General features: G+C 41.0%; 3 protein-coding genes across 4 annotated transcripts; 1 reads left to right on the forward strand and 2 right to left on the reverse strand.

The window, feature by feature from the left end:
- Positions 1-224: 224 nt before the first annotated feature.
- Positions 225-3,900, reverse strand: LOC118102261 (lysophosphatidic acid receptor 6). Its single transcript, XM_035148328.1, has 2 exons — positions 3,733-3,900; positions 225-2,143 (listed from the first exon to the last, which is right to left on the reverse strand). Exons 1-2 carry the CDS (start codon positions 3,739-3,741, stop codon positions 1,193-1,195), a joined length of 960 nt encoding a protein of 319 aa, XP_035004219.1. The 5' UTR covers positions 3,742-3,900; the 3' UTR covers positions 225-1,192.
- A 1,167-nt stretch (positions 3,901-5,067) lies between these two features.
- mblac1 (metallo-beta-lactamase domain containing 1) lies at positions 5,068-8,743 on the reverse strand. 2 transcript variants are annotated; one of them, XM_035148174.2, is made up of 2 exons: positions 8,153-8,743; positions 5,068-5,711 (listed from the first exon to the last, which is right to left on the reverse strand). In XM_035148174.2, the coding sequence occupies exons 1-2, from the start codon at positions 8,678-8,680 to the stop codon at positions 5,469-5,471; spliced, it is 771 nt and encodes a 256-aa protein (XP_035004065.1). In that variant the 5' UTR covers positions 8,681-8,743; the 3' UTR covers positions 5,068-5,468. The 2 variants fall into 2 exon arrangements, with proteins under 2 accessions (XP_035004065.1, XP_035004066.1); XM_035148175.2 differs by having other exon boundaries at positions 5,071-5,711; positions 8,192-8,740.
- Positions 8,744-10,421: 1,678 nt separating this feature from the next.
- Positions 10,422-18,585, forward strand: mpdu1b (mannose-P-dolichol utilization defect 1b). The gene is made up of 7 exons (XM_035149401.2): positions 10,422-10,593; positions 13,395-13,460; positions 13,544-13,676; positions 13,858-13,943; positions 16,337-16,455; positions 17,405-17,515; positions 18,016-18,585. Exons 1-7 carry the CDS (start codon positions 10,467-10,469, stop codon positions 18,148-18,150), a joined length of 777 nt encoding a protein of 258 aa, XP_035005292.1. The 5' UTR covers positions 10,422-10,466; the 3' UTR covers positions 18,151-18,585.
- Positions 18,586-25,704: the final 7,119 nt, after the last annotated feature.

The raw sequence follows: 25,704 nt of genomic DNA on the forward strand, positions 1-25,704 counted from the left end.
TATACTGAGTTGTCATTGTGATACTTGAAAACAGTTTCAAATAGTTTTCTCAGTGCATTGTCTTAAATTGATTTTTAAAAAGTCAATTTGTCTAATATGTATATGGATGCATGTCCTGATGTATTCTGCCTTCTGATTGAAGTCAGAAACAGACAAACATCCATTGCATGCAGTAATTGATCAGGATTCATCATGAAATATACTATTAAGATAAACACACAGTATTACATTTGTCTCATGACAACTCATGATTGACCTTTATTTTGACAGAGTGCAAGAGATACACCGTTTATACGCAGAAAGATGTGTGAAGCACAGACAAGCACACAGTGAACATTTCTCCCATGTTAGAGACTTACACCGTCAAAGGCAGCTGAACATTATTTGGTTCTTTAACACCTTAGTTGCGTAGATTACCAAGACTACTTCCCTAAACTCTGCAGTGCTAGCTTAGAGACATTGTCCGTTTCTATTTGTGTTAATCACAGTTCTGTGTTTCATTTCCACTGGAGCTAAACAAAGATTGTCAATAAAAGACCAAGGTGCTTACTTTATTCCATGGGAGATAGCGGATCGATGAAACAGTTGGATCCTAAATATATCTGTGTGATATTGTAACATGAACTCAACAACTCAACATGACACATTCAACCACATAACTATAACCTAGAGCCAAAAGCAGTATTGCTGTTAGGGATTGTGGCAGGCATTAACCAAATTCCAATTATGTCTAGTACAATAATATCATGCAAACATTCAGATATTTGATGAGGGTCACTGATAAGAATAATGCATAACCCATACTAGAGTGCTGCATGGGCCAATTTTTTACATCTGAACCAGTAGGAGCCCGAGAGAAATCTAACTGCATAGTTAGATTTCGAGCAGTTAATGTGAGCTGCACCAGGTTGGGGTTACCCTGTCCCTGACATGAATACATGACATGAGCAGTGGAAAAGCAATGCTTGAAAAACCCAAGCAGACCAACCCCCAAAATATAATTTCTAAATTTCTTAACCCGACCTGGCTTGTCGGATCCTGATGGGGCCTGATGGCCTTGGGTCGGGTATCCACACTCCAAAACCAAATAATCTTAAAATTATACTGCATCCTGAATTTGAAATCACCTTTTTTTTATGAACAGCTTTGAGGTTTTTTGGATGATAACACTGATTGGTTCTGCAACAGTCCTTTAGCTATTTCTAGGACCTCTGCTCCTGCCATTCACCTCAGAGCTTTGACTATTCAAGGGGAACATCCTCTGAACAGCGCCTATATCAACTTTCCGCCTGAACGTATCTGTGGTGAAATAATATGCAATGGGATCTAGTACTGTATTAAGACAAGCCACCATCAGGCTGTAGCGGTATGCAGTCAGCACAGTGCATGATGTTTTATAACTCTTAAGAGACAGGAGAACCAGGGTGGCATGGTAAGGGAGGAAACTGATCAGGAAAATGAGGAGACTGGTAGCGATCATCCTGTAGATTTTTCTGCTGTCCACTAGCTTGGTCTGGGCCACAGTGCTTTGTTGGACAGAACGGACCAAACCCCAGGAAGAGATCAGCATGATTACTAATGGGAAGGCAAACCCCAATAACAGCGTGGGTAAAACCACCACAGGTTGTGTGGCATAGACAGGCAGGTTATCAAAACAGTTGTTATGGGAACCCGATGAAGGCCCGAACAGGTAGATGGGCAGGCTGGCTCCAAAGGTGAGAATCCATATTCCGAGACAAACCACGGGCGCTTTCCGTCTCCCTTCCTGAACAGGCAGAGACATGGGAAAGCTGACAGCCATGCAACGGTCAAAGCTTATGGAAGTGAGGAGGAAGATGCTCCCATACATGTTGGCCTTCAGAACCAACCCAAGGCCATCACACAGCCACTGAGGAAGACCAAGAAAACCCAGATGATAGTAGATCCTCATTGGCAGTGTGAGGATGAGCAGTGTATCTGCTATGGCAAGGTTGGTCATGTAGACGATTGTTTGTGACCTGGATTTGGTGTGATTGAAAAAAAAAGCCAGTGCTGTGACATTAAAGACGAGGCCCACTGTGGAAATGAAGGAGTATACGCACACAGACAAGATGCTGTATGGGTCTGTACTGCCATTTTGACAGGAGTTGTTGGACATAATGACCTGAGAAACAGAAGAGGGAGAGAGAGGAGTTAGAAAAAGCCCAATACTCTTTCTATGCCATTTCTTTAATGCAGGTAACCTGATAAAAAGGTGACTGACTCCGGTAGATGAGGAGGATTATAGTGAGCTTCTATAGCTACCTTGCAGACAGGTAAAATGGACCCATTGCATCTCAGCTACAGGTTTTTTCTCCTAGTTAGTGCTGGAGCTGCCATGTGAGATGCTTCAGTTGATCATGTGTTGATAATGTGACAATATGTATGTTTTTAAAATATATTCTGAGGCTTCAAGTAGGCCTACAATATGTCCAGTATGCATATAGCCCACAGACAGTACAAAAACAGATGGGTGTTATCAAGTGGGAAACGGGCGTAGGTCTAAAGTGGTTGTGACACAACCCTTCCAGATAGCAACATGTCACGCTATTACTTTTCTTCAAATACTTTTTTTTTTTTTTTCATATTTGATTAATCGTGATCTGTGAGATGTTTCAACCCAATCCTAATATAGCAATGTGACCTTTGTTAATGCAAATATTTTTATTTTATTTCATTTTTGAAAGGGTTGATTCACTCACGTCCCTGTCACGTAACTGACACAGTATTATGTAATTTGAAGAGACTGGTGGCTAACATTAGATAATCACATCACAATGGTTGCAACATGACTGTACTACTGCAGAGAGTGCAGGCGCAGGCAAAGATCAGAGCGATAACTGCATAGAAGTCTTAGGCCCTAGCTTTAAAGGAAACAACCTGTGCTACAAAAAGGAGAAACGTGATGCTTATAGAGATACTTATAGAGATGCTTATAGAGATGATTATATGAGATGAACACTGCGTTAACCACAAACAAAAACTGCTCAGAGCAGGGTTGAGCTGCAACGGAGGTTGCAATGGCAGGAAATCTCGGGTTGAACATAACCTCCTTTCATAGTCAAGTTAACCACGAATGACCTCCCGGTGTCCCACATTGCAGCGGTATTTGAGAGCTGTATTTAATCTACATAACATTTGTTGTTCATTTAATTTGAAGAGATTCATATGAAAATGTATTCATTTAATGTATATTTTTCAGTGTAGTCTAATATAGTATGTAAAACTACATTCCCAGTTGTTAAAGAGGAACAAAGTCTCTTCTCTCAGAGTAAAGTGATTGTCCTGCACAAAGCAGAACTTGTGTTGTTTGTGTTACTGATGCACTCAGCAACAAGCTGACAAAAGTATCTTTATTATTTCTGCTTCAGAAAAATGTACTTTCCTCAAATAGATGGTTTTAATGTATATCAAATATTTTATTTATATGCAAAATATCCACCCATATGATGGAGAAAAATGAAAAAACTCATCACTTTTTGTTTGCATTTATTGGTAACTAATAATCTGCTCTCTGAATATAAATGTCTACCCTTTTTGAGGTATAAACATACTGTACACATACTGTATACATACCGATGGTGTAATTTCCCATCAGTGTGTATCTATTTCCTGTTTGACAGATTTGTACTTATTATAAAACTGAAATACAAAAGCAATGCATTAGTACATTTTTAGAGGAAACGTAGAAACGAGGAGATCGAGTGACTGTACCTGTTGCATGCTGAAATTAGGTGAAGATCCAGGAGAAAGAAGAGACTGTGTGGCTGTCACCTCAGCATGTAGTCAGAGTCTTGGTGTGTGAAACTCAGCACAGGAAGTCGAACACATCTCGACATCTCCTGTGACTTGTTGGTCCATACGTGTCTGCTGTTTTTTGCGGACTTCCTGTAGACCAGCTATTGTGGAAATACATCTCTGTCTTTTTTTTAACGTTTGTGTTTCCATCGAAGGGAAAAGGTTTATTTCACAAGAAAATTAAGTTATAGACACAGGTTCCAGATAAAATGTAATGATACAATTTGTAAATCATAAGGTAACATTAATGACCATTTTTAAAGTAATTATATTATTAGGGAGATCTTACAGTGCTCCAAAAAGAGAAGGTGTGATTCTTTTAAGTAATGTGAATAGAAACAATCCAGTCAGAGTCACCAGAATAAATTACTCATATAATTAAAAGCCTTTATGTGATTCACCGCATTCTTGTTTCTGAAAGCGTCAGAAACTGATGTTTTAATGTAAATAGCTCACTAACAATAGTCTAATAAACTGCCTGATTTGATATGTAAGCTATATTTACAAAGAGTCAGCCCTCTAGCAGCTAATAAATGAGCACATTTACAGACCATAATAACTGAAAATGTAACCAGAAATGGTTGTATGGGACAGACCAAAAGTGTATACACGTTGTTTAGTAAACAGTGAGTCATTTGTGTAATGGAGATAATTGACTCTCTGTGAAACTTACCCAGATAGAGTAGGCGCCAGTTTGTTTAATTTGTGTTTAGGCTGACTGACTCCAAATCAGAAGGTTTTATGTTAAAGTCAGTCAGGGTCATTCCTTTTTCATGGCTAATGTTGGGTCATTAATCTCTAAACAAACTAAAATGTGTGAGAGAGAGCGAGAGCGAGAGGCTTACCACAGCATTTTGATTTGATTTCTCCCCTGGTGATCACGATGAAGAGCTCATCCATATTTTCTATTTATTATTCATATTTACTACATCTACTATTTGTACCCCAAGCTCCTCATCAGACATGGCCAGGTAGTCTTGACAGGTAGCCATGACGAAGTATAATATCATGGACAAGTGATCCTTGGCACCCCAAAGGATGTGTATTACTTTTTTATAGCTCTGTGTGTGTGTGTGTGAGAGAGAGAGAGAGAGAGAGAGAGAGAGAGAGAGAGAGAGAGAGAGGAGAGAGAGAGAGAGAGAGAGAGAGAGAGAGAGAGAGACAGAGAGAGAGAGAGAGAGAGAGAGAGAGTGTGTGTGTCAGACAGAAAGAGAGAGAACAGGGCAAGGAGGGGATTTGCAAAATGCACACAACTTTACCGTGACATAAGGTTTTATTCATTTGAAATAGTAACAAAAACTGAAAATCAATATATATATATATATACATATATAAATATCATTCAGTGTCAATATTGTGTTGGTGGCCACAAATAAAATAATGTGTGGTAAAAAATGAGGTGTAAAAGCTTTGGGCTCATAATAAAACTGTCGCGGGTCAGGGTTTACACAGAGAAAAGAATGTGGCCACACGCATTCCCAGACCACCTCCAAATGTGGTCTGTGTGATCGGATCTCAAATGTGTCCTTAAAGTAGCTTTGGTGCATGCACACCTGTTATTTAGAGCTGTCCACATGTTTGTTCACACGGCTCTGAGTGCCTATGTCTAGCAGGCCCATTTCAGTTGTATAACTGATGTCCTCAGGGTTGGTTCAGCAGTTCCTGAGGACTCTGAATGGGGGTCCATGTCCCGGTATGATGACGTCAGCAGTGCGTAACGCCCTTTGGCGGCTGACCTCCTGTACTGCAGTGTTCATACTCAGATCCCGCCAGCTGTCCCCGTCTGAGCAGCACTCAAATAAATCCCCTGCAACAAGCACAGTGCCTGCTGTGGTCCCCTTCACCTGAACACTGACATCTTGTCCCGTGTGGCCTGGACTTGGAACTACGTATATCTGTCGGAGAGGAAAGGAGAGAAGAGACAGACACTGTCAGAGCCTGAGGGAAAACCAGCACAACAGCCTCTAAGCTCCATCACAGTCTGACTCTAGTTTTACTTTGCCTTCTCTTTTGCTTTATGTAGTGTTAATCCTGTCAGCTATAGTTGGATTGAGTGTGTGCGCAGAGGCTTTGCCATGTTTGTTACTTTATGAACCTGCACATCACCTCAATCCACTCACATAAACATGCTATCCATACGTTTGTGTTTATAGCTGTACAGTTCATATTACATCACATCACAAATACTTATCATCTACATGTAGATCTACACAGCTGAAGTCCTCGGACCTGCTACAGCTTCATAATTAACCAAAAGTCTTCTTAGTGCACATGCACATAGATTCTCTGCTCTGCTCTCTCTCACCCTTTCTATCACTTCTGCCCACAGAGACACACAAACAGAAAACCACATCATTTTGTCTCTATTTATTTGCATATAAAGGGGGGATGTGAGATATGATCAAGTGGTCTACCAACATGGAGGTGGTGAAGTTCTTGACCTATATTGCAGCCAGCCACAGCGAGAAAGATGCACCAGTTCCCACACAAACGTTGGGCTCTATAAAATGAACCTTTATGCAATCTGGAAATTTGCAATGCAGACGGGGAGGTTGTGAATTGATGCCCGATTATAGATCCACTTTATCGTAAACATTTAACCCAGCATCGTGAGCATTATAGAGTTGCAGAACCAAGCAATTATTATTTGTTTTTAATATTTTCAAACACTGTCAATGTATCACCAAGTAATTTTGGTATAAAATCACTGTAGTAAACATAGCTGTACTGTCAGACACACAGAGCCCACTGGAGACCATTTAAAAAAAAGGGACTCATTTGAAAAACTCACCTCTCAAGTGCGCATGCCATGCAGATATATTTGGGTATTTAGAGGGCCTGCCCAACCACAAAATGTGAAATAAGATGATCCAGTCATTTTGTAAATTATGGCTTTCAACGAGGAATTGAGATTTCAGTCTTACTGTGTGTCTTCAGTATGAGTGTGATAAGTATGCATGTTTATGTGGGTGGGGATATTGTGTTGACAACTGCATGGTACTTGAAGATGAGCAACCTAAACAAGGTCTAATCATGATTATTTATTTTTTTAAAGAAATATTCATAATCATAATTATAATAATATTATTAATATCAATAATACATGTTGAATGTACTGTATTTGGACCCTCACTCGCCCAATAAAAATAGTTTTGTTTTTTTTAATTACAGCACAACTTAGGTTAAAGGGGACATAGCATGCCCATTTTACCACAAGTTGATATGGTTCCTTGGGGTCTTAATGAAATGTCTGTAACATACTTTGGTCAAAATACCACAAGGATCATATAAAACAGCACCCTTTTTACCCTGTCTAAAACAGCCCTCCACAGAGCGACCTGTTTTGAGTGCCTGTTCCTTTAAATGCTAGTGAGCCAGCTCCCCCTCCCCCTCTCCCCCCATGATTTTAAACAATATAAATTACATATTTTATATGATATAAATTATCAAATATGCATCCCATACTTTGTATTCCCTTCTGTTGTCCTGGAGTTTAATTTTCCCAATCACATAATTAAATGTCCCCTCTGCCCATCCACTACAAGCACACAAGCAGATAGACAGAGAGAGAAAGAGGGGTGGGGGAAGACCATCATTTACCCCGAACCCCGACATTCAACGGGTACAACAACAAGCGGAGAAAGCAGAATCGCGGGCTGACCTTATATATACAGTCTATGGGGCTGACCAGCGCGGAGAAAAGCGGTGCGTGTGTGTGTGTGTGTGTGGGGGGGGGGCAAGGCCATGTAGGGAGTGACGACACAGTACACAGGAAGCTCATTCCAGTCACTCAAGCATGACCTTTCTGACTTAGAGGAACTATAACAAAACGCGCGAGTGTTTTTTCCCCAGAGTTTTTCGGTTGGTAGACATGAGCCAGATACCCACATTAACCTGTAGAAGCACTAACAAAGTGGAATTTGCATGATATGTCCCCTTTAACATTATTGTGATGCTGTCTGCTAAGATGGCACTGCCTCTGGTCCTGCTGTAAAGACATCACCCTGTTTCTCTGTGGTCTTTAACTGATTCACAACCTGAGATTGTCAAACACAGCATATTCTCTCATCAGCCTCGAACACACAGTAACATTGGGAACTGTCTGATCTTAAAGCTGTTATTTCTTCAAGGCTGCAGTTTGACCTGAACACTTTTAGTCTCGGATCTGACAGCTAGTCCTGCTCTCTAAGCAAACACACAGGTTCCACCCAGTGTGTTTTAGGCAGCCTGCAAAAAACCGCTCTTCAGGTTGAACTCCCTTTGAGCTCTCATTCGTTTTGGGGCCCTTATAAGAATTACAAATCTCTGACTACTTTGACTTTTCAGATACGTTTACCTTCAGAGCACAGGTTTTGAGTGAGGACGTGACACTCACATGTTCATCAACAGTGTACGCATGTCCCTGTGCCAGCCTGTTGGGACGGTACGTGTCCCCCTCGCTGATGTCATATCCCACAATCGTTAGAGCTGTCGGGAAAAGTCCCAGATTTCCAATGTGGTCTGAATGCCCGTGAGTCCCTACGACCAAGTTAATGTCCCCCGGGTCCAGGCCCCTCTCTTTCAGCGTCGTGAGGAGAAAGTCCCGGTCCCATGGTCCTCCCGTGTCCACCAGAATAATCTTGGGTCCCGTTATGAGGGTGATGGTCCCGTCGGCTCTGAATGTCCCGTCGGGCTGAGGAAGACAGTATCCCACTTTAAGCACGGACACGGAGTATGGCTGTCCAGGAAAGTGTGCGTGAGGCTCCGGCAGCGGGATGGTTTGATACCGGTCAGAGACAGAGACCAGGACACTGCCTGTCCCCGACATGTCCGCTGAGTCCTCAAGAGGAGCTGAGCCGGACGAGCACATGACCGCAACCTCCATGACCTAATTCAAACCATCACGGTGCACGCTGCCACTGCTTTCTTCTGGTGTTTACTGGCGGTTGGCAAACAAGCGTATAGGCGCATTATCGCCACCTTCTGGACGAGTGCGGAACAGTAGATTGGCAGCAAACTCAACTAAAGTAAAATTGAATTATTTTCTTCTTAAGTCCTGTTTCTCTTAAGTAGTTCATCAGAAGATGATGTGTATTCTTTGATGTCTTTCCTAACAAGTTTTTTAATGTGATATTTTGCTCTTCGTCTTTTAATCCTGATATTAATTCCCTTCTTTGATTCTCAGACGCATACTGCCACCTACAGTATCTGACTGTGTATGATGACCTGCTGCTCTCGGGCCACGTCATGTTGTTCTTCTGTTTTTGTTTAATGCGGTTGGCAATCCGCTTTTACATGCATTACCACCACCTTCCGGATCAGAGTGTGACTCAATATAGTATTAAATCATTCAATTCTCCTTAAAACGCTGGTGTCTGCTAGAAATCTGAAAATATCCCTGTAACCTACATCCCCTGAACTCATCTCTCTCTGATATTCACAGCAATCTGATTCCTCTTTGGTGCATATTTAACTACCTGTCTCGCTTGTTGATATTCTGTCCTTTCTACTGTCTTTCTTTGAATAGTTCGCCCATAGTTCCTCTATCCCAATGCCATTAATGTTTCTGATTTGATTATATGTTTGATTTTTTGTTGCTGTTGACACGTTTTTGGGCTATGTGGAGTACTACGGCTTGTCTAGAATCTGAGTAGATTTTCCTAATACTTAATAAGAAGAAACTTAAAATCAACACTTTCCAATCTTAAACAGATGGTGTTTAAGTTCAACTAGATGATATCTTACACTTGGTGTAATAGCTTTTTCTTGTAATGACTGGATCAAGCCTGTGACCCACTGACATCACCAAACCGTTGATAACTCAGGGTTGATAACTCAGGGTTGATAACTCAGGGTTGATAACTCAGGGTTGATAACTCAGGGTTGATAACTCAGGGTTGATAACTCAGGGTTGATAACTGCCCTCTTGATCTATGGATCTTGGTTTTGGGAAATCTTCCTCGCAGGTCTCTGTTTCTGTCACCAGCTGCAGTTGTTCTTCTCGGCCGACCTGTATGATGTTTGTTTCTCAGTATAGTTTATTTCTTGGTTCAGACTAGAAAAGCTATGTATAAATGCAGTCCAATATTTTATTTTTTAGAGAGCATTTAAATTCATATTAAGTTTCTGTTAAAAGGGAGTTTTTTTTCTCCCCACTTGCTTGCTCATTGTGGGAACCATTGGGTTTCTCTAATTTTGTAATGTCCCGACCTTACTACAGTATATAAAGTGCTTTGAGACAACTTATGTTGTGGTTTGGTGCTCTACAAATAAAATTGAATTGAAATGAGGTGCAAAATAGCTTTATGTAAAACGTTATTTAATATATATATACATGGATTTGTTTGCTAGAGAATAAAAGTGTGAACAGAGTGTGAATCTGTTGAACAGAGTTCTGACAGTGTAATCCCACTCACTGAAATTAAACAACTGAATGGTGGAGACCCAGCTTCCTCAATCAGAGGAGATGCTGTTGTAAAAAAAACTGTGTAGAATTCAGTATTACAATATATTAAAAGTTTCCTCACCGAAAATCAGAGATAAATGCTGGGTTTGACTTCTATGTCCTTCCACTCCAACACGATAGGTGGCGGTAGCGCAGTTTAAACTGCCGGTTGCCACCGTGACAAAACCTGAAAAACAAGGAATACAACGTCACTGTATTGTTGACAATGGCGAGTGAAGCAGCGTTGAACCGAGGGTCATCCTTTATGGATCCCCTGAAGGGGCTCCTGTTGACATATTTTATGCCGGAGTCATGCTATGACGAGTTTTTCCTCAGTTTCAACTTCTTGGACGGTAAGACGAACACTGATGAATCCTCGGGAAGCTCCAGCTAATGTTAAGCCAAACGAGTTACAGTATGTAGGTGACCGGCTTGTTCTTCCGGGTTGGTCTGCCATGTATGGCGTAGTCATTTTGCCCAGTCGTTCTTCTGAGGTTAATGTTGGGCTCAAATGTGGGTTTAATAGCTGGTAGGCCATTCCTCGTTTATTTTCTTGGTCTTAGTGGTTTCATATAATACAACTCTAAAAAGATGTATATTAATATGTGGGTTTAAACTCACAATATACTAGATAATATGAATATAAAAAGGTATGCAGGTGTGTATATAAGTTATACAAGTAATGTGCAGGATGACACCAATGTACGGAGTTAAATGTAATTCAATATATTAAGTATAAGTCCTGATAAGTAGTCGTGATATGAGATTGATTCCTACTGTGGGTGTAACAGTCTGCTGCTGATAGGGCTGCTCAGGGCCCTCCCAGTGTCACATAGGGAACGAGAGGTATTTTCCACGATGGATTTAAGCTTCGCTATCTTCCTCCTCTCCCCCACTTTCTCAGTGAAGTACACAGAGCAGTCCGAGACGGAGCTGGCCCTCTTAACCAGTTAATTTAGTCTTTTCCTGTCCCTCTCAGTGCGCCACACCCCCCCCAGCAGACAGTAGTGTAGGACACTGCAGAAGCCACCACACTGTCACGAAAAGTCCTTAATAGTGTCCTGCACGCTCCGAAGGACCTCAGTCTCCTCGTCAATTTTCCATCCAATTGTAGCCTAGTAATTCTGAAAAAGAGTTTACTTCCTGATTCTGAGCCGGGAGTCAGCCCAGGAGATGCAAATGCACCACTCGGCACTCAGGTCTGTGTACAGGTTGGAGTGCGGCTGGGCCACATTTCACTCGCCTGAACCTGTGCAAGCCAGAGAGAAAACTAATCGAGCCTGACCCAGACCTGACAGAAACTCTGTGTTTTTCAGTCCATAACCGACCCGAGTCCAATGCAGTTAATGTAAACTGCAGAGTTTAGGTTACTATGTCCCTTTTGACTTTAGATTTGGGATCCAACAATTATTTTTTCTCCATCAACTGTGCAACTTTCTCCCAGTACAGTGTTCACTGAACCGGTAACTGCATCCCAATCAACAATTATTAATTTGTGTATTTCATATCCACTGCTGACACTACAAAATATTTTTTTTGTCCAGTGCTCGACTGTCTTTCGATTTTTCGTTTCGGCATTCTTGACTTCTTGCATATTCTTTTCAATTTCTGTGCGTGCACACCACACTGCAGTCTCATGCCATTTTATGGGCATGGGTGGGGTGTTGACCTATGCAAATTAGGTATAACTGGCAGGTGTTTTCAACTAATGACGACAATGGGATTCATCAAGATAAAAACACAGATGCAAACAATTCTGCAGTTTAAGAACACGTCATGAATCTGATGTCCAATTTTCTTGAAAACACATTAAGGAAAAAACTTATTTTAAAGATATTGTTGAGTGAGGCCCAATCTCCTTGGTGGAGGGAATTATAGGAAGGCCATGGTAGGTTTCCCTACACATTTGGAAATGGATGGGAAAGGAGAGGGATATGCAGTTGTTTGCAGTATGCAACTTTACCACTAGATGTCACTAAGTTCTGCAGAACTGCACTTTTAACAAGATCCCTGCAGCAAACCAAGCAAAGGAGACCTTCGGTGAGCATGTTGTGAGTCCTCAGAGAGCTCATACTCAGTCAACGGGATGAACTCAATTCATTGCATCTCTTTGCTTTGATTTTTGACAACATGCGTTAGATAGACACAGATGTATAAGATGAACATACAATGAAAAAACTTTGACAAACCAAATAAGAAAAAAATATTTCTGTCATAATTACTACGATAAGACAATAACTTTATTTGAAATCATTGTATTTAAAAGCACATAGGATAGGGCTGAGGGTGTAGGGCGGTAACCAGAGGGTCAGCAGTTCAATTACAGTCTTATTCCTTATTCTGCATTCTGAAGTGTCCTTGGGCAAGATACTGAACCCCAAAATTGTATAGAATTGGTGAGTGGCTAAAAAACTGCACTGTAAAGCACTGGAAGGGTTTTTTACCATGTAATGTCTGGAATACTGTTTGGATACATTCGAATGAGAAAGATGTGAGATTTCAATCACAAAATTTCAATCACTGCAATTTAAATATGATTCAATTTAAGTTAAGCATTGAAACTAGCCTGATGGTGTCTACAATAACCCTGCTCAGACTTAATCCTACTTTATAACATAAACATACCCTAAAACTAGCTCTACATATTGAAATAAGCCTTGTTTAATTGGCAAGCCTGCTTTGTGAGACACTCCACAGGTCTCACAAAGGTCCAGATGTTGTGGTGTGGGCTAGAGGCCACTCGGTTGGACAGGTTAGTCATCAAGTATAGTGTAAGTGGTTTGATCCCCAGCTCCACCTGTCAACATGCTTCAGCAAGATAAGCATGGCAAGACAAACCATTTATCGCCAGTGCACTTGGATTAGCAGTGTGATCATATGAACTCCCAGCAGAGATCAGCTATCCCAGCCATATTGGAAAATGCCATCCTAGGTTAATCAGCAAAATAAAAGTCCATCAACAAATTCCCTATAAAGAGCCAAACCAACAAGTTACTAATCTCACAAGCCAGTAATATGTGTTTAATAACATCTGATTAATTGTATTCCTCTGTGCCATGTTGTTGTCTTAATCACACACATACACTTTGTGTGCAAAGTCTGATGTGATGTATGACAATGTGGCTAATCTGCCTCTTTGTATGTTTTGTGCCAGTACCATGTCTGAAGATCGTATTGAGCAAAGGCCTGGGGATCGGCATCATCCTGGGATCAGTGATGGGTAAACCACCTCAACTCTGCCTCTCTTTCACCTGATTTCTTGAATTTGACTCCAATTTAGTCAACGTAAACATTCGTCCACAGTGAAACTGCCACAGATCTTAAAGTTGATGGGAGCAAAGAGCGCTGAGGGGCTGAGCTTCAAGTCTGTGCTGTTAGAGCTGCTGGCCATCACAGGAACAATGGCCTACAGTATCGCCAACAAGTTCCCTTTCAGGTGGGGATATTTTTCAAATGATCTAATATTTTATGTACATGGAGCACTATGACGTCTACAATTCTGCTGTTATCATGCCATCACTTAATAATTGCACTGTATGTTAATTCAGACAAGTTTCTCCTCCTTTCGTTTCTTATTGTGTAACTAACTGATCGACATTTGCTGAATGTTACCACAGCGCCTGGGGGGAGGCTCTGTTCCTCACGCTGCAGACCGTCGCTATTGGCTTCCTCATTCTGCACTACGGAGGAAAAACCAGTAAAGGTAACACCGATGCTCATATCACTATTTAATTACTGAGGCGCTGTGGGGTTAGTATTTCAACAATGACCCATATTATCAAATACAATTACAATACCAATTTAAATCACAGTTAAAGATGACAACATATTTCAAAAAAGTGAAGAGGAAATTGGATTTACATTTATTTAATCCATAAGATAAAATATATATACAGTATAAAAACAATATATTCAGTGTGAGCAGAATATACACAGTATTACAGGATTAAATTATAATTTTGGGGAATGGGTAGGTCAGAGTGATTTCTTTAGTTATAAATTGAAAGTGTCTGCTCACATCAAAGAGTAACAGTGTATACATATATATGAAAAACAAATAAATATATGTCAGTGGACCCTCTTGAAAGTGTTAGTATAGCCCTGTGAATAAAAGAATGAATACGTTTGAATGTTTTCAAACTGATAGCACAATATAATATTTTCAAATTGTATTCCTGATTCTGACTTTCGAATTACCCAAAGTTAATATTATCGTTAACCTTGGCTATAGCTGTTGTTAGCATAGCCACCCTAGCCATTCCCGATATCGATAACAGATATCCAGAGCCAAGCAACTAAATCATACTCTTACCTTGTACTCATATTGAGTTAGTATTGGGTATTACCTCTACCTGCTGGTGCCATCCGACCTCTGCAGCTCATCCAGAATGCAGCAGCTCGACTGGTCTTTAACCTAAATTCACTCACACTACTCCGCTCCTCCGCTCCCTTCACTGGTTACCAGTGGCTGCCCGAATCCGCCTCAAGACATTAGTACTTGCGTACCGTGCTGCGAACGGATCGGGTCCAGTCTACATCCAGGACATGGTCAAACGTTACACCCCAGCCCGTTCACTCCGCTCTGCTTCGGCCAATCGGCTTGTTGCTCCCTCACTGCGAGCTAAACACTCGACAAAATCAGGACTGTTTGCTGTCCTGGCTCCTGAATGGTGGAATGAGCTCCCCAATGACATCAGGACATCAGAAAGTCTGCACATCTTCCACCGCAAACTAAAAACACACCTCTTCCGATTATACCTTGAATAACATTTTTAAACTAACAATTTAGTAGCACTTAAATGGCACTTACTTATAGCACTTTGTAGTTTTGCTTTTTTGAAGAAATTATACTTTCTTGATTCTTGTTGTTCTGGGTTTGTACCCTCATGGTTGAATGCACTTATTGTAAGTCGCTTTGGATAAAAGCGTCTGCTAAAAAAAAAAGAAATGTAATGTATTATTGGGTGGCTGTCGCTGAGGGGCTAGAGCGTTCGTCCTCTAACCCGAAGATCGGCGGTTCGACCCCGGTCTTCCCCATTTGCATGCTGAAGTGTCCTTGGGCAAGAAACTGTGAACTCCAAATTACCCCCAAAAAGTGCTGTACACTGTATGAATGTGTGTGTGAATGGGTGAACCGCCATAGTCTGAAGCAATTCTGTGAGAAACTCCGTGAGAAACAGCCACTAAAATCAAACTCTGATTGAAAAAGATTTGTAGTCCGACCAACAAATCTTTCACACTCATCATATCCTCCTCCACGTAACCAAATCTGCACAAAATGATGACTGCGGCCCCGTGGTCCTAATTCCACAGATGGACTGCAGTGTTTCACAGCTGCTGGCCAGTGGTGCAGCACTATATGTTTTTTTCAAAGGAAGAACATAAACATGGAACAAGTCTACTGCTCTCTTTTGTTCTGTAGCACTCTTGAGCACTAAAGGGCAATAAAGAAGGACCCTCATAATCTTTTACTGTGTCCTTTGCTTTATTCTCTATTCACTTAGATTTTTACCTACAACTCCTAGTGGTGAACAACCGAGACAAAATGGCAAACCACCACCCATAACGCAGGCAGTGTTTTGGGCCTTAGTCTCTTTAGCTTCTATCTGTTTTTACAGTCGTCTGTAAAGAATGGTGTCGTATACAAATTAACCATTCAATTAATTCGTCATTAACAAAGTGCTTGCTCATTGTGGGAACTGTTTTTTTTAAGGTATTAACCTTCTATGTGAACTGCCTTGAGATGTATGTATATTCTGATTTGGTGCTATACAAATAAAATAGAATTTGAGTGTGACACACATCAGATTGTGTTACACTAACCATTTTGCCTCCAGGTAACCTGTGTGCAGTAAACATTTGCTGTATGTTTGTAATTTACAGTAGCTTTCTGCAGGTGCATTCCCTCCGTGAGGATCAAACTCCCAGGTTGCTGTAGAAAATATCAAACTTGACATAACAAATGTACATCACCTTGACTAAAATATAGTCTCGGCCAGTCAAAAGGGGTAACAACCCACTTCATGGGAATTTTTCCACCCGTAACTCGTTCATTTCAAAGCCAAATTCAGTCTAACAGAGTTCCTTCTCTCCCAGGTCTCCTGTTCCTGGTGCTGTATTTTGTCCTGCTGCTCCCCCTGCTGTCTGGAGTCACCCCCATGTCAGTGGTGACCATCATGCAGGCCTTTAACATGCCAGCCGTCATCATTGGCAGGGTAGGCAATGACAGCACCCGTCTAATACATGTACAGCGTTTCCCATTAATTAACAAGACTGTGGTGGCCTACCATATTGTAATTTGCTCGAACTATCCTCCATAAAGTATTTATCGTCCTCGCTGATGCCAAGACCTCACCGTTTTAGCCGCAACTGTTGATGTTTATGTCACGGAACGGTCTGAATGGCAGAGTTGTTTTTATTATTACGATTTCTTTAATCATTGTGTGGTTCACTGTTCAACTTGTCAATGCGTTGCTCTTGTGTTTATAACTATTGAGATGTTTGAGAACGAATGAGGTTGTTGTCTTTGTCTATTAGGTTCAGATTAGAATGTCGGAGTATGTCACAGTGCATAAACATGTACACCCTCTTCTTCTCAGTACCTCATAGGTCCGACACTTTCATTAGTATTAACCCCTGATAGTTGTCTTATGTACAAACAGCTACTGCTAGAAGCTATTACTGCATGGCTTCCATGATTCAGCAACCCATGAAGAAATGTATTGCTCATATACAAAAAAACATATAGAAGGGTTAGGGTTACTTAGGAAGTTACTAATTCGAATTAAATTAAATTTTATTTCTATAGCCCATACTCCTAAATCACAATTTAGCTCATAGGGCTTAACAATCAAGGTGTGACATCCTCTGTCCTTAACGCTAGACTAGGGTTAGGAAAAACTTCCAAAAAAACCCAGAAGCCTCAGGGAGAGTCCAAAGTGAGGGATCCTTCTCACGAGACAGACGGAAGTGTTATGGATATATCATGTGCAAACAGTCTGCATGCCGAAGTGTCATTGGGCAAGATACCACTGGTGAATGGGATGTCTGATAGAAAAGGGCTGTATGAATATGTGTGAATGGTTAAATGTGGGTGTGAGTAGTCTAAGTGTTAAATATATGCAGTGCATTTACCATGTGTGTTTGTGTGTGTGTGTGTGTCAGCTGATCCAGGCAGCCGCTAACTACAGTAATGGACACACTGGCCAGCTGTCTGCTGTCTCGGTCTTCCTGATGTTTGCTGGATCCCTCGCCCGCATCTTCACCTCCTTACAGGTAAGAGGGTGTGCAGTGTAGGGTCACCACATACAAGTCACACATAAATGGTCTCTTCCTGGTTAGGCTACAACCCTAACTTTGGAAAAAAAAATACTGTCACATAGTTTTGAATGTTTTTTTTGGGAGTATTTATATTAATAATGCACAGCAGTGAACCTATGAATATTTTTGCAATATGTGTTTTTGGCATTGCACTCTGCTACAGCCGTCTGAGGCTTCGCTTGTGTGTTAACGATGTTTTGTTAACGTCTTATATTTCAATTAAAATGACATATTCCAATGACAAAAAGATACAGACACCTAGGGGGCCAGGTGAAGAGAGTACACAGAAAATCAGGAGGCTCTCACTAAGACCTGTGCGTTCACACCTCCACCTCCTCCTGAGGTTCCCGATACTCGTGGCTCAGTATCGGGAGGATCATTTGCACGTTAGAAAATACATTTACTATGTTATCAGCTCGTGTCCACGTGTTCTGATCCATATTGTCTCCTCACAGGAAACTGGAGACTCACTGATGGCCCTCACCTATGTTATATCCTCCACCTGTAACGGCATCATCACTCTGCAGGTTCTCCACTACTGGAACAGTTCCCCAGAACACAAGACAGAGACGAAAAAGAAGATGGTGTAGGCAGAGAACAACGCTCAACTTTAATTCTAGAGTTACTCTTCTTCGCAAATCTTAAGATACAAAGAGACATCTTCAAAACTTGACTGGAAATTGGAGCCCCGTTGCGTCTGGTGGACAAACGTTTGACCTTGATGCGAAGATGTAATACTTGCCAAGCAGATGTTAGGTAGTGTTTTCTATTGTTTCTGTGTAGGCCCTCTGGCTTTATGATTGACAGTCAGCTGGTGGTTGCTGGTTGTGTAGCTCTAAGCAGAGCTGCTGGGGTCAGACTCCCACTGTTATTACATTCCTCTTGATGCAGTTCAATATTGTTAAAGAGTGCATGCTCTTGCCTGTTAATTTTATTTTTTGTGGAAATGGTTTGAAACTGACCATGGCTGCATGTAATGGAGAATTTTGTGTTTCGTCATTAAACATGAAAATGATTCCACACCAGGGGCCTGTACTAAAAAGCGAGGTTACTGTCTACAGGGGTAACTTTGTGGTTAACCGGTTCTATGAAAGTAGGTTAGGTTTAACTCGAGGTATGATGCCGTGACAACTTGCGCTGCAGCTCTACCCTGCTCTGAGCAGTTTTTGTTCATGGTTAACTCAATGCTACTCTACAGTATATAAGCACCGCCCCACCGCACACTATCCAGTCCAAAACATGCTGCACACGGGGAGACGCAAATCGACATCGGAGTAAGGATTGCGAGGCTGGATCCGCAGGAGAGGCTGTTTAGAGATCGTCACAATCCGCTGATCTTCCCCGATCATGTGTTCTTTTTAAACATATTGATTTTTATCATGTTCTATATGAAACATCGATTCTCATCTGAGTGAAATCTGTGACTTTGATCATTTCTCATAACAGACGTCTACTCACCGGAGTAATTTCCTCCCTGTCAAACTGCGTCTCCTTATTTTGCCATCGGACACTTCACACCTATGTGTTGAGATATCTGATCAATTTTAACATGATCAATAATACTGTATCTGTGCCCTTCACAGGTGGTACTTGCTGTCACTAAAGTGCTGGATACGTGTGTCGGGTTTTTAACGGTTATTATGTGATCGCAGGTCATCTACAGCATAAAGATACGTGGTCTATATGTGTGTCGTCAGGTCAACACACAGAACATATGTTTCTATAGGATTGATGCCGTTAAAGCCCCATGAGCTCATGAGAGAGATTATGAATCATCATCAATCATTTTATATCAATGTTCTGGTTTTTGATCTGATCGTACCAAAACAATAACTTTATTTATTCCTTAAGCATTATTATCTCTTTATTCTAATATTTACAGCAATTTATGACCCACAGGGTGTTTTCTTTTTTAAATGCTCAATAGTTTCCCCCTGAACTGTACATAAGACACAACTACATGAATTATTTCAAACTACAAAATACAGTTATCTGTCAGACTCACTGTCTTTGTTCCTGTGGTTTTTGTTAGTTTGTGCCAAAGATAGGCAAACACACATCACAGCGTGAACTATAGATTTATTTTCTCTTTATTAGAAATGTAACCTTACTGCAAGTGTTAACACGTGAGAGAAAAACTTTTGCTGTGATGAAGATGATGAAGTGGATCCAGTTTCCTGATGTGTGACTTTGCAATTTAGAAAAACTAATGAGAAATATTCATACAGATCACTTGATAGAATATTTTTAAATTTCATCCTGATTTGCTGCAGGTGAATTTTCCATTGTGTCTGCAGCTAATTGGATTGGACATGCATGCTCCCATACTCAGAGTCAGTCAACACTTTCTTTTCTGGATGAACACAAGCACTTTACAGAATTTTTTTTGCCATTCACTAATTCACACACACATTCATGTAGTGCAACACTGTCTTGATCATACACACATAAACTGCCAGGACAGGGGCTGTCATTAGAACAATGAATCATGCATTCCAAGTTTTTATGCTTATATTCGGAGGTCCTTGCTTCAAATGTATATTTTTTACTATTTCATATCATATTGATCCATTTTCCCATATTTTACATATAGGTTAAATACTTACTTATTTATAGTTTCCTGTACTGGCATTGTTTCCTGTAATTCTGTATATATATAATATATACGTCTGTATAATGGAACCCGTAAACAAACTGTGTGTGGATTAAGAGTCCAGAGGTAGAAAAGTAAGAGAAATAATATTGTGCAATGTTATTTTCCTCTCTCACTCTCTCTGTCCCTCTCTCACACACATGTTCACACCATCATCAATCCAAACACTCACACACAAAAACATGCATGTGTCACAGTCAATAGAACCTCAATCAAGCTGTGAATTTCTGTATATGAGTTATAGCATGCTAAGCCTTCAGTGTGCTAATAATTGACATATCCAAATATAAACATGTATTTCCACCTTGCATTAGGGCATTTGGAAAATAATGCTTTGTTTGTTTGTCTTTCATTTTATACAATGCAACATGTAAACAAACTGGTATTTAAAGGGGTTAGAATACTAATAATGAATGAATATTTGGAATTTATGATCAGGAATGATTGGTTGAAGTGATTAAAAAGTGATAAATATATGAATATGTAAATGTTTTATAGTAGTTTTAGGAAGTGGACAATTTTATCCACAAAGGTGATAAAAGGAAGTTTTTTTTGATGATGTTAAAGGTTCAGTGTGTAATATTTAGGTGAAAGGGATCTATTGGCAGAAATTGAATATAAAATAATCCTAGTGATATTTTCACTTGTGTGTTTCATCTAAATTGTACGAATTGTTATTTTCTTTAGCCTAGAATGGGTCCTTTATATTCTATGGAGGCTGCCATCTTTTTTACAGTAGCCCAAACTGGACAAACTAAACACCTTTTGAGTTTTTATGACAACTGAAGGCTGCCACAGGTTCTCTTTCATATTTGGAAGGAGGGTGAGGTGAGAGGTATTCAGCTGCAACATGAAACTTCACCACTAGATGTCCCTAAATTCTACACACTTAACCTTTAAAGTTAAATAAGTAGTAAATGATCCTGTTTTAAACATCATATAAGACGTGTTGTGTTGGATGCAGTTTGCACACCAGTACTGTATGGGAGCTCTGTGCTTTAAGTTATATCTTACAAACAATTGGTCCATATCACATAATCAGGGGTGAGACTCCGTTTACTTAAAATTCCTCAACTACCTTCTACTTTACTAAAAAGTGTAGGAATTTGAAGCTGCTTCACAATAAAAGTGCATTGCTTGCTTACTGGAAAGCTGTCATTTTAAGGCAACTTAAGCTTTTAATTTTTTTATTTTTTTATTTTATTTTTTTTTAATTTTTTTTAAACGTAATTAATTAAACATTTAAAAAATGTAGATACAAGAAGCACTTGAACAAACAGATGTGGCACATTTGAGTCACAACTTAATTTGTCTTATTCACCAAGTGTCTCTCGGACTCATTCAGCCTTGTTGTATGTGTTAGGTATGGATAATCTGCCTCTGCACAGGTTACACAACATCTTTTGGATCATTATTAGTCATCATTAGTTGTAATATGGATCGAAACGCAGGCTGTGTTAACGTCCCATCATGTTAGGATACAGGGTTGCTAAGTGAAACTATGGTTCAGCTGTAACAACTGTTGCCTTCCCAACTATAAATTCAAACCTCACTCCTTGTTTTCATTAATGATATCTCTCTTCTTTGCTCAGCTCAGATTTCCCTTAACCTTAACGGATTAGGTGTTGTCACCAACTAGCTTCACCACTGGGATGGTATTGGGCAGGTGATGATCAGGGCCTGGTTTTCTATAGATATTTCTCATGGAATTAAGGCCAAGGTGAAAATATTACTTAAAATAAGCAAAATTGTACAGCCCATATTCACAAATCACACTTTGTCTCATAGGGCTTTAACAAGGTGTGACATCATCTGCCCTTATCCCTCAATAAGAGTGAGAAGAAACTACCAAAAAAAAAACCTTTTAACAGGGTAAAAAGAAGGTAGAAACCTCAGAGAGAGCCACATGTGAGGGATCCCTCTCCCAGGACGGACAGAAGTGCAATAGATGTCACGTGTAAAGGAGAACATCAGAAAGATAAGGGTATTTGTAGCATTGATTGGAGTAAACACTTTTTAGCATAATGGAAGGTAAATGAATTGATGGATTATTGTCAGTAATGGTCGAGTATCTGAGGAGATATATTGTATATCAAGCAGTCCTGCTGCAATCATAGTCTATGGTCAGCTGCCACCACGATCATGATCCACCATCAAGATCGGATGTCACCATAGTCCACAGTCATTGTCCACTGCCGCCATTAGGATCCATCATCAGCTGCCACCTCGATCGTGGTCCACCACCATTATCAGATGCCAACACGATACAGAATCCGCCATTATTATCACGATCAGCCAGCACGATACAGGATCCACCATTACGATCACGATCTGTGATTCGCGATCCACCATCATAATCCACGATGTGGCCACAGCTGCGGCCCTGGATCTGCGGACGATAAGGCAAAGGGACTCCGGGGAAGAAGTCAAGTCAGTAACATGTATTGATGAGATATTAATTTCTTTGATGTGATAAGGAGAGAGAAGAGGAAAGAGAAGCTCCGTGTGTCATGTGTCCCCCGACATTCTAGACCTATAGCAGCATAACTAAGAGCAGAGACAATCAAAGGACAAATCGGGATCAAAGATCACTCCCAAGTTCCTGACTGTTTAATTGGAAGCAAGGGCAATGGCGTCTAGCGCAGCTATATCATTAGATAATGTGTCTCTAAGTTGTTCAGGGCCAAGTATTAGAACCTCTGTTTTATTTGAGTTTAATAAGAGACAATTGCAGGTCAAATTGGAATCGATCTGAAAAATAGGATTTAAACCAGTTCAGGGCGGTTCCTTCAATGCCAATTAACTGTTGTAGTCTCTGTAATAAAATTTGATGATCGATAGTGTCGAAAGTGCTGCACTAAATCCAGACTGGATATGGGTCTGTAGGTGGCTAAAACCTCCGGGTCCAGGGTGGGTTTTTTAAGAACATGAGACATCCTTAAACATAAAAACTGCACGGTAAGAAGAAGAAAAGGTTATATAATGCCTCCGGACACAGTCTTTTGCCGGCATGAAGGCTCTATGCTAACAATAGTATCAGCCAATCAACAAGTAGATAGATTCCTCTGGAAGCGTCCGTTCAGCCGGTTATTTTCTTAATTGATCAGTGATTGAAGTGACATCTGTATGTGAATCTATGGGAAATATGTGAGTAAATTGTGGTCAACCATTCACATTTGATGACCACAATGATTGTGCATCAGGGTGACACGGGAAAATAGAGCATCTCTATTCCACAGGCGCGTGAAACGTGACCAGGCAGCATCAGCCGGATGGTGTTTAATAGTGTTTTGCATGAAAAAACAATAATGACAAATAGAAAAAAAGACAACACAGTGCAACACAAATTAAGATAAAATACATTTGTGTGTTTATGCTCTGCTACATCTCTACATGGTATAATGAGAGTGCTTTTTAGGTCTGACTATTTACACACCACACATTGGTGGATCTCTCCTATCGCTCCTGTTCATGTGTGCATGTCTGGTGGTGTTTGCCCTGTAATCTCTGCTGAGAGTTGTCGTAGGCCATCTGGGGTCCTGAAGGAATGCACCATGTTCTGCAGCCTACATGAAAACTTGTGTTTTTCAATTACCCCTTTTGAAGCTGTGGTTTCCTGGAGGCTGGAGAGGTGTTGGTGAACGAAATCCTGTATTTTTGTGATGATATGCATTAAATTCTGCCTCTTATTTGTTTGAATCTTGATGGAAGAAACAGACAACGGCAGCTTGTGACTGACCTGCAAGTGAGAGACCATAAATTAACTTTAAAGGAGCTGGCATTCAAACGGGATCACTGCTAAAACATCGTGGTTGTGTCTAGATTGTAAATGCCAATTCACAATTAAAGAAAAAACCCATTGGTAACCACCACCTGATTCTCTCTCTCTCTCTCACACACACACACACACATACACACACAAACACACACACACACACACACACAGAGGCTGACCACAGCTCTTTGTAGGGACTTTTAAGTCACTCTCTACAGATCCATGGCAACCACTTGTTGAAGCCTCACTGCTCGTTGCTAAGTGATGGGATGTATTGGACCAGAAAATCCTTCCATTGACACTCCCTCCACCCCCTTCTCCACCAATCCCTCCCTCTCCCTGCCCCATCTGTACCCACCCGTGGACTGCAGCCAAAACAACCCAAATATATGCTGTAACTTCCGCTAGTTAGTTAGAGCAACAAATGTTTATTTGCTAATTTGGCAAACTTAATATGTTGCATATTCAAACACTGTCCACTAAAAGGAGTTAAAAAGCCACTTCTAATTAAAAAGTGATGAAAAGAAGCGGTATAAGCAGCAGTATCAACTGAACTGTGTAAAATATGGTTTAGGATATTTATAAACCCAAGACAAATAACATTGTAGTGACCCTATGTGTCTTGCTGTAAGGTTCCACTAGTTCTTAAGTTAACAGAGGTTATAAATGAGGTTCCAAGGATCCTTGAGGGGATCAAGAAGTTCTCTGAGAGGGTTTCTGGAATCCCTCAGGGGGTTCGATTCCAGGGATGCTGGACGTAGTAGTTGTGTTTATTCGTACAGCTCCAAATCATAAAGGATGTTACCTGAGGGAACTTCTAATATAGAGTAGGTCTAGACTGTCCTCTTAATTAATATTAGACCCATTTTAAGAGACCAAACATTCCCCCACTATTATTAGACTCTAATTCAAACCACCTCTCTGCACACACATTTCATAATTAAATACTTCATTCAACACTTTATGCATACACCACCAATGAAATGTAATCACATTCTGATGTGTGCTCTTGGAGAAGTTTGAAAAGTCCCCTCCTTTGCATCTGTTGATCCCGGTGCCCGCATCTCCTCTCCCCTCCTCTCCAACCCACCCCTCCCCTCGCTGACCGATTAGCCAGTGCGGGGTTCTCTCCTATTTCCATGAGAAAGGCGGCGGTCGGTGAAAGGGTTAAGCCTGAGGACGAAGCCCCCAAAAGCAACCCTAATTTTCTGCCCGGCGGGGGAGTGGGCGAAGCGGGGAGAGGGAACAAAGACGGCCGGGGGAGGAGCGGAGAGCTCGGCTTTACTATATGCACCTGCGGCCTGAAAAGCCGCGGACAATGCGCCTCCGAAACGGCCAATTACGCACGGGCCATCCACCCGCTTTCTCTGTGGAGAGACGTGGGGGAGGAGTTGGGGGAGTGAAAGGGAGGAGGAGGGGGAACAGCGAAAGTGAATTTTAAAAGAGAGTAAAGATAAGAAAGTAAATAATCAAGCTTTAAATCATGCTGGCCACTATGTACGATTCGCCCTCTCTCATCACATCGTCCCATTCCTGCCCATGTCCCCCCCGCCATTGTTCGCTTCAGTGCGGGGTGTTCGTGTGAGTGGGCCACAGAGCCCACGTCTGTGAGCAGGCTGTGCAAATGATAAAGGTCGTTTCTGATCGGTGCCATTCTTATCTTCTGGAATCATTTGGATGGATGAGCTCACGTTTGTAACAGCAGCCGAGAAACAC

The sequence above is a fragment of the Hippoglossus stenolepis genome, chromosome 23, assembly GCF_022539355.2.
Source record: "Hippoglossus stenolepis isolate QCI-W04-F060 chromosome 23, HSTE1.2, whole genome shotgun sequence".
NCBI classification, from domain to species: Eukaryota; Metazoa; Chordata; class Actinopteri; order Pleuronectiformes; family Pleuronectidae; genus Hippoglossus; species Hippoglossus stenolepis.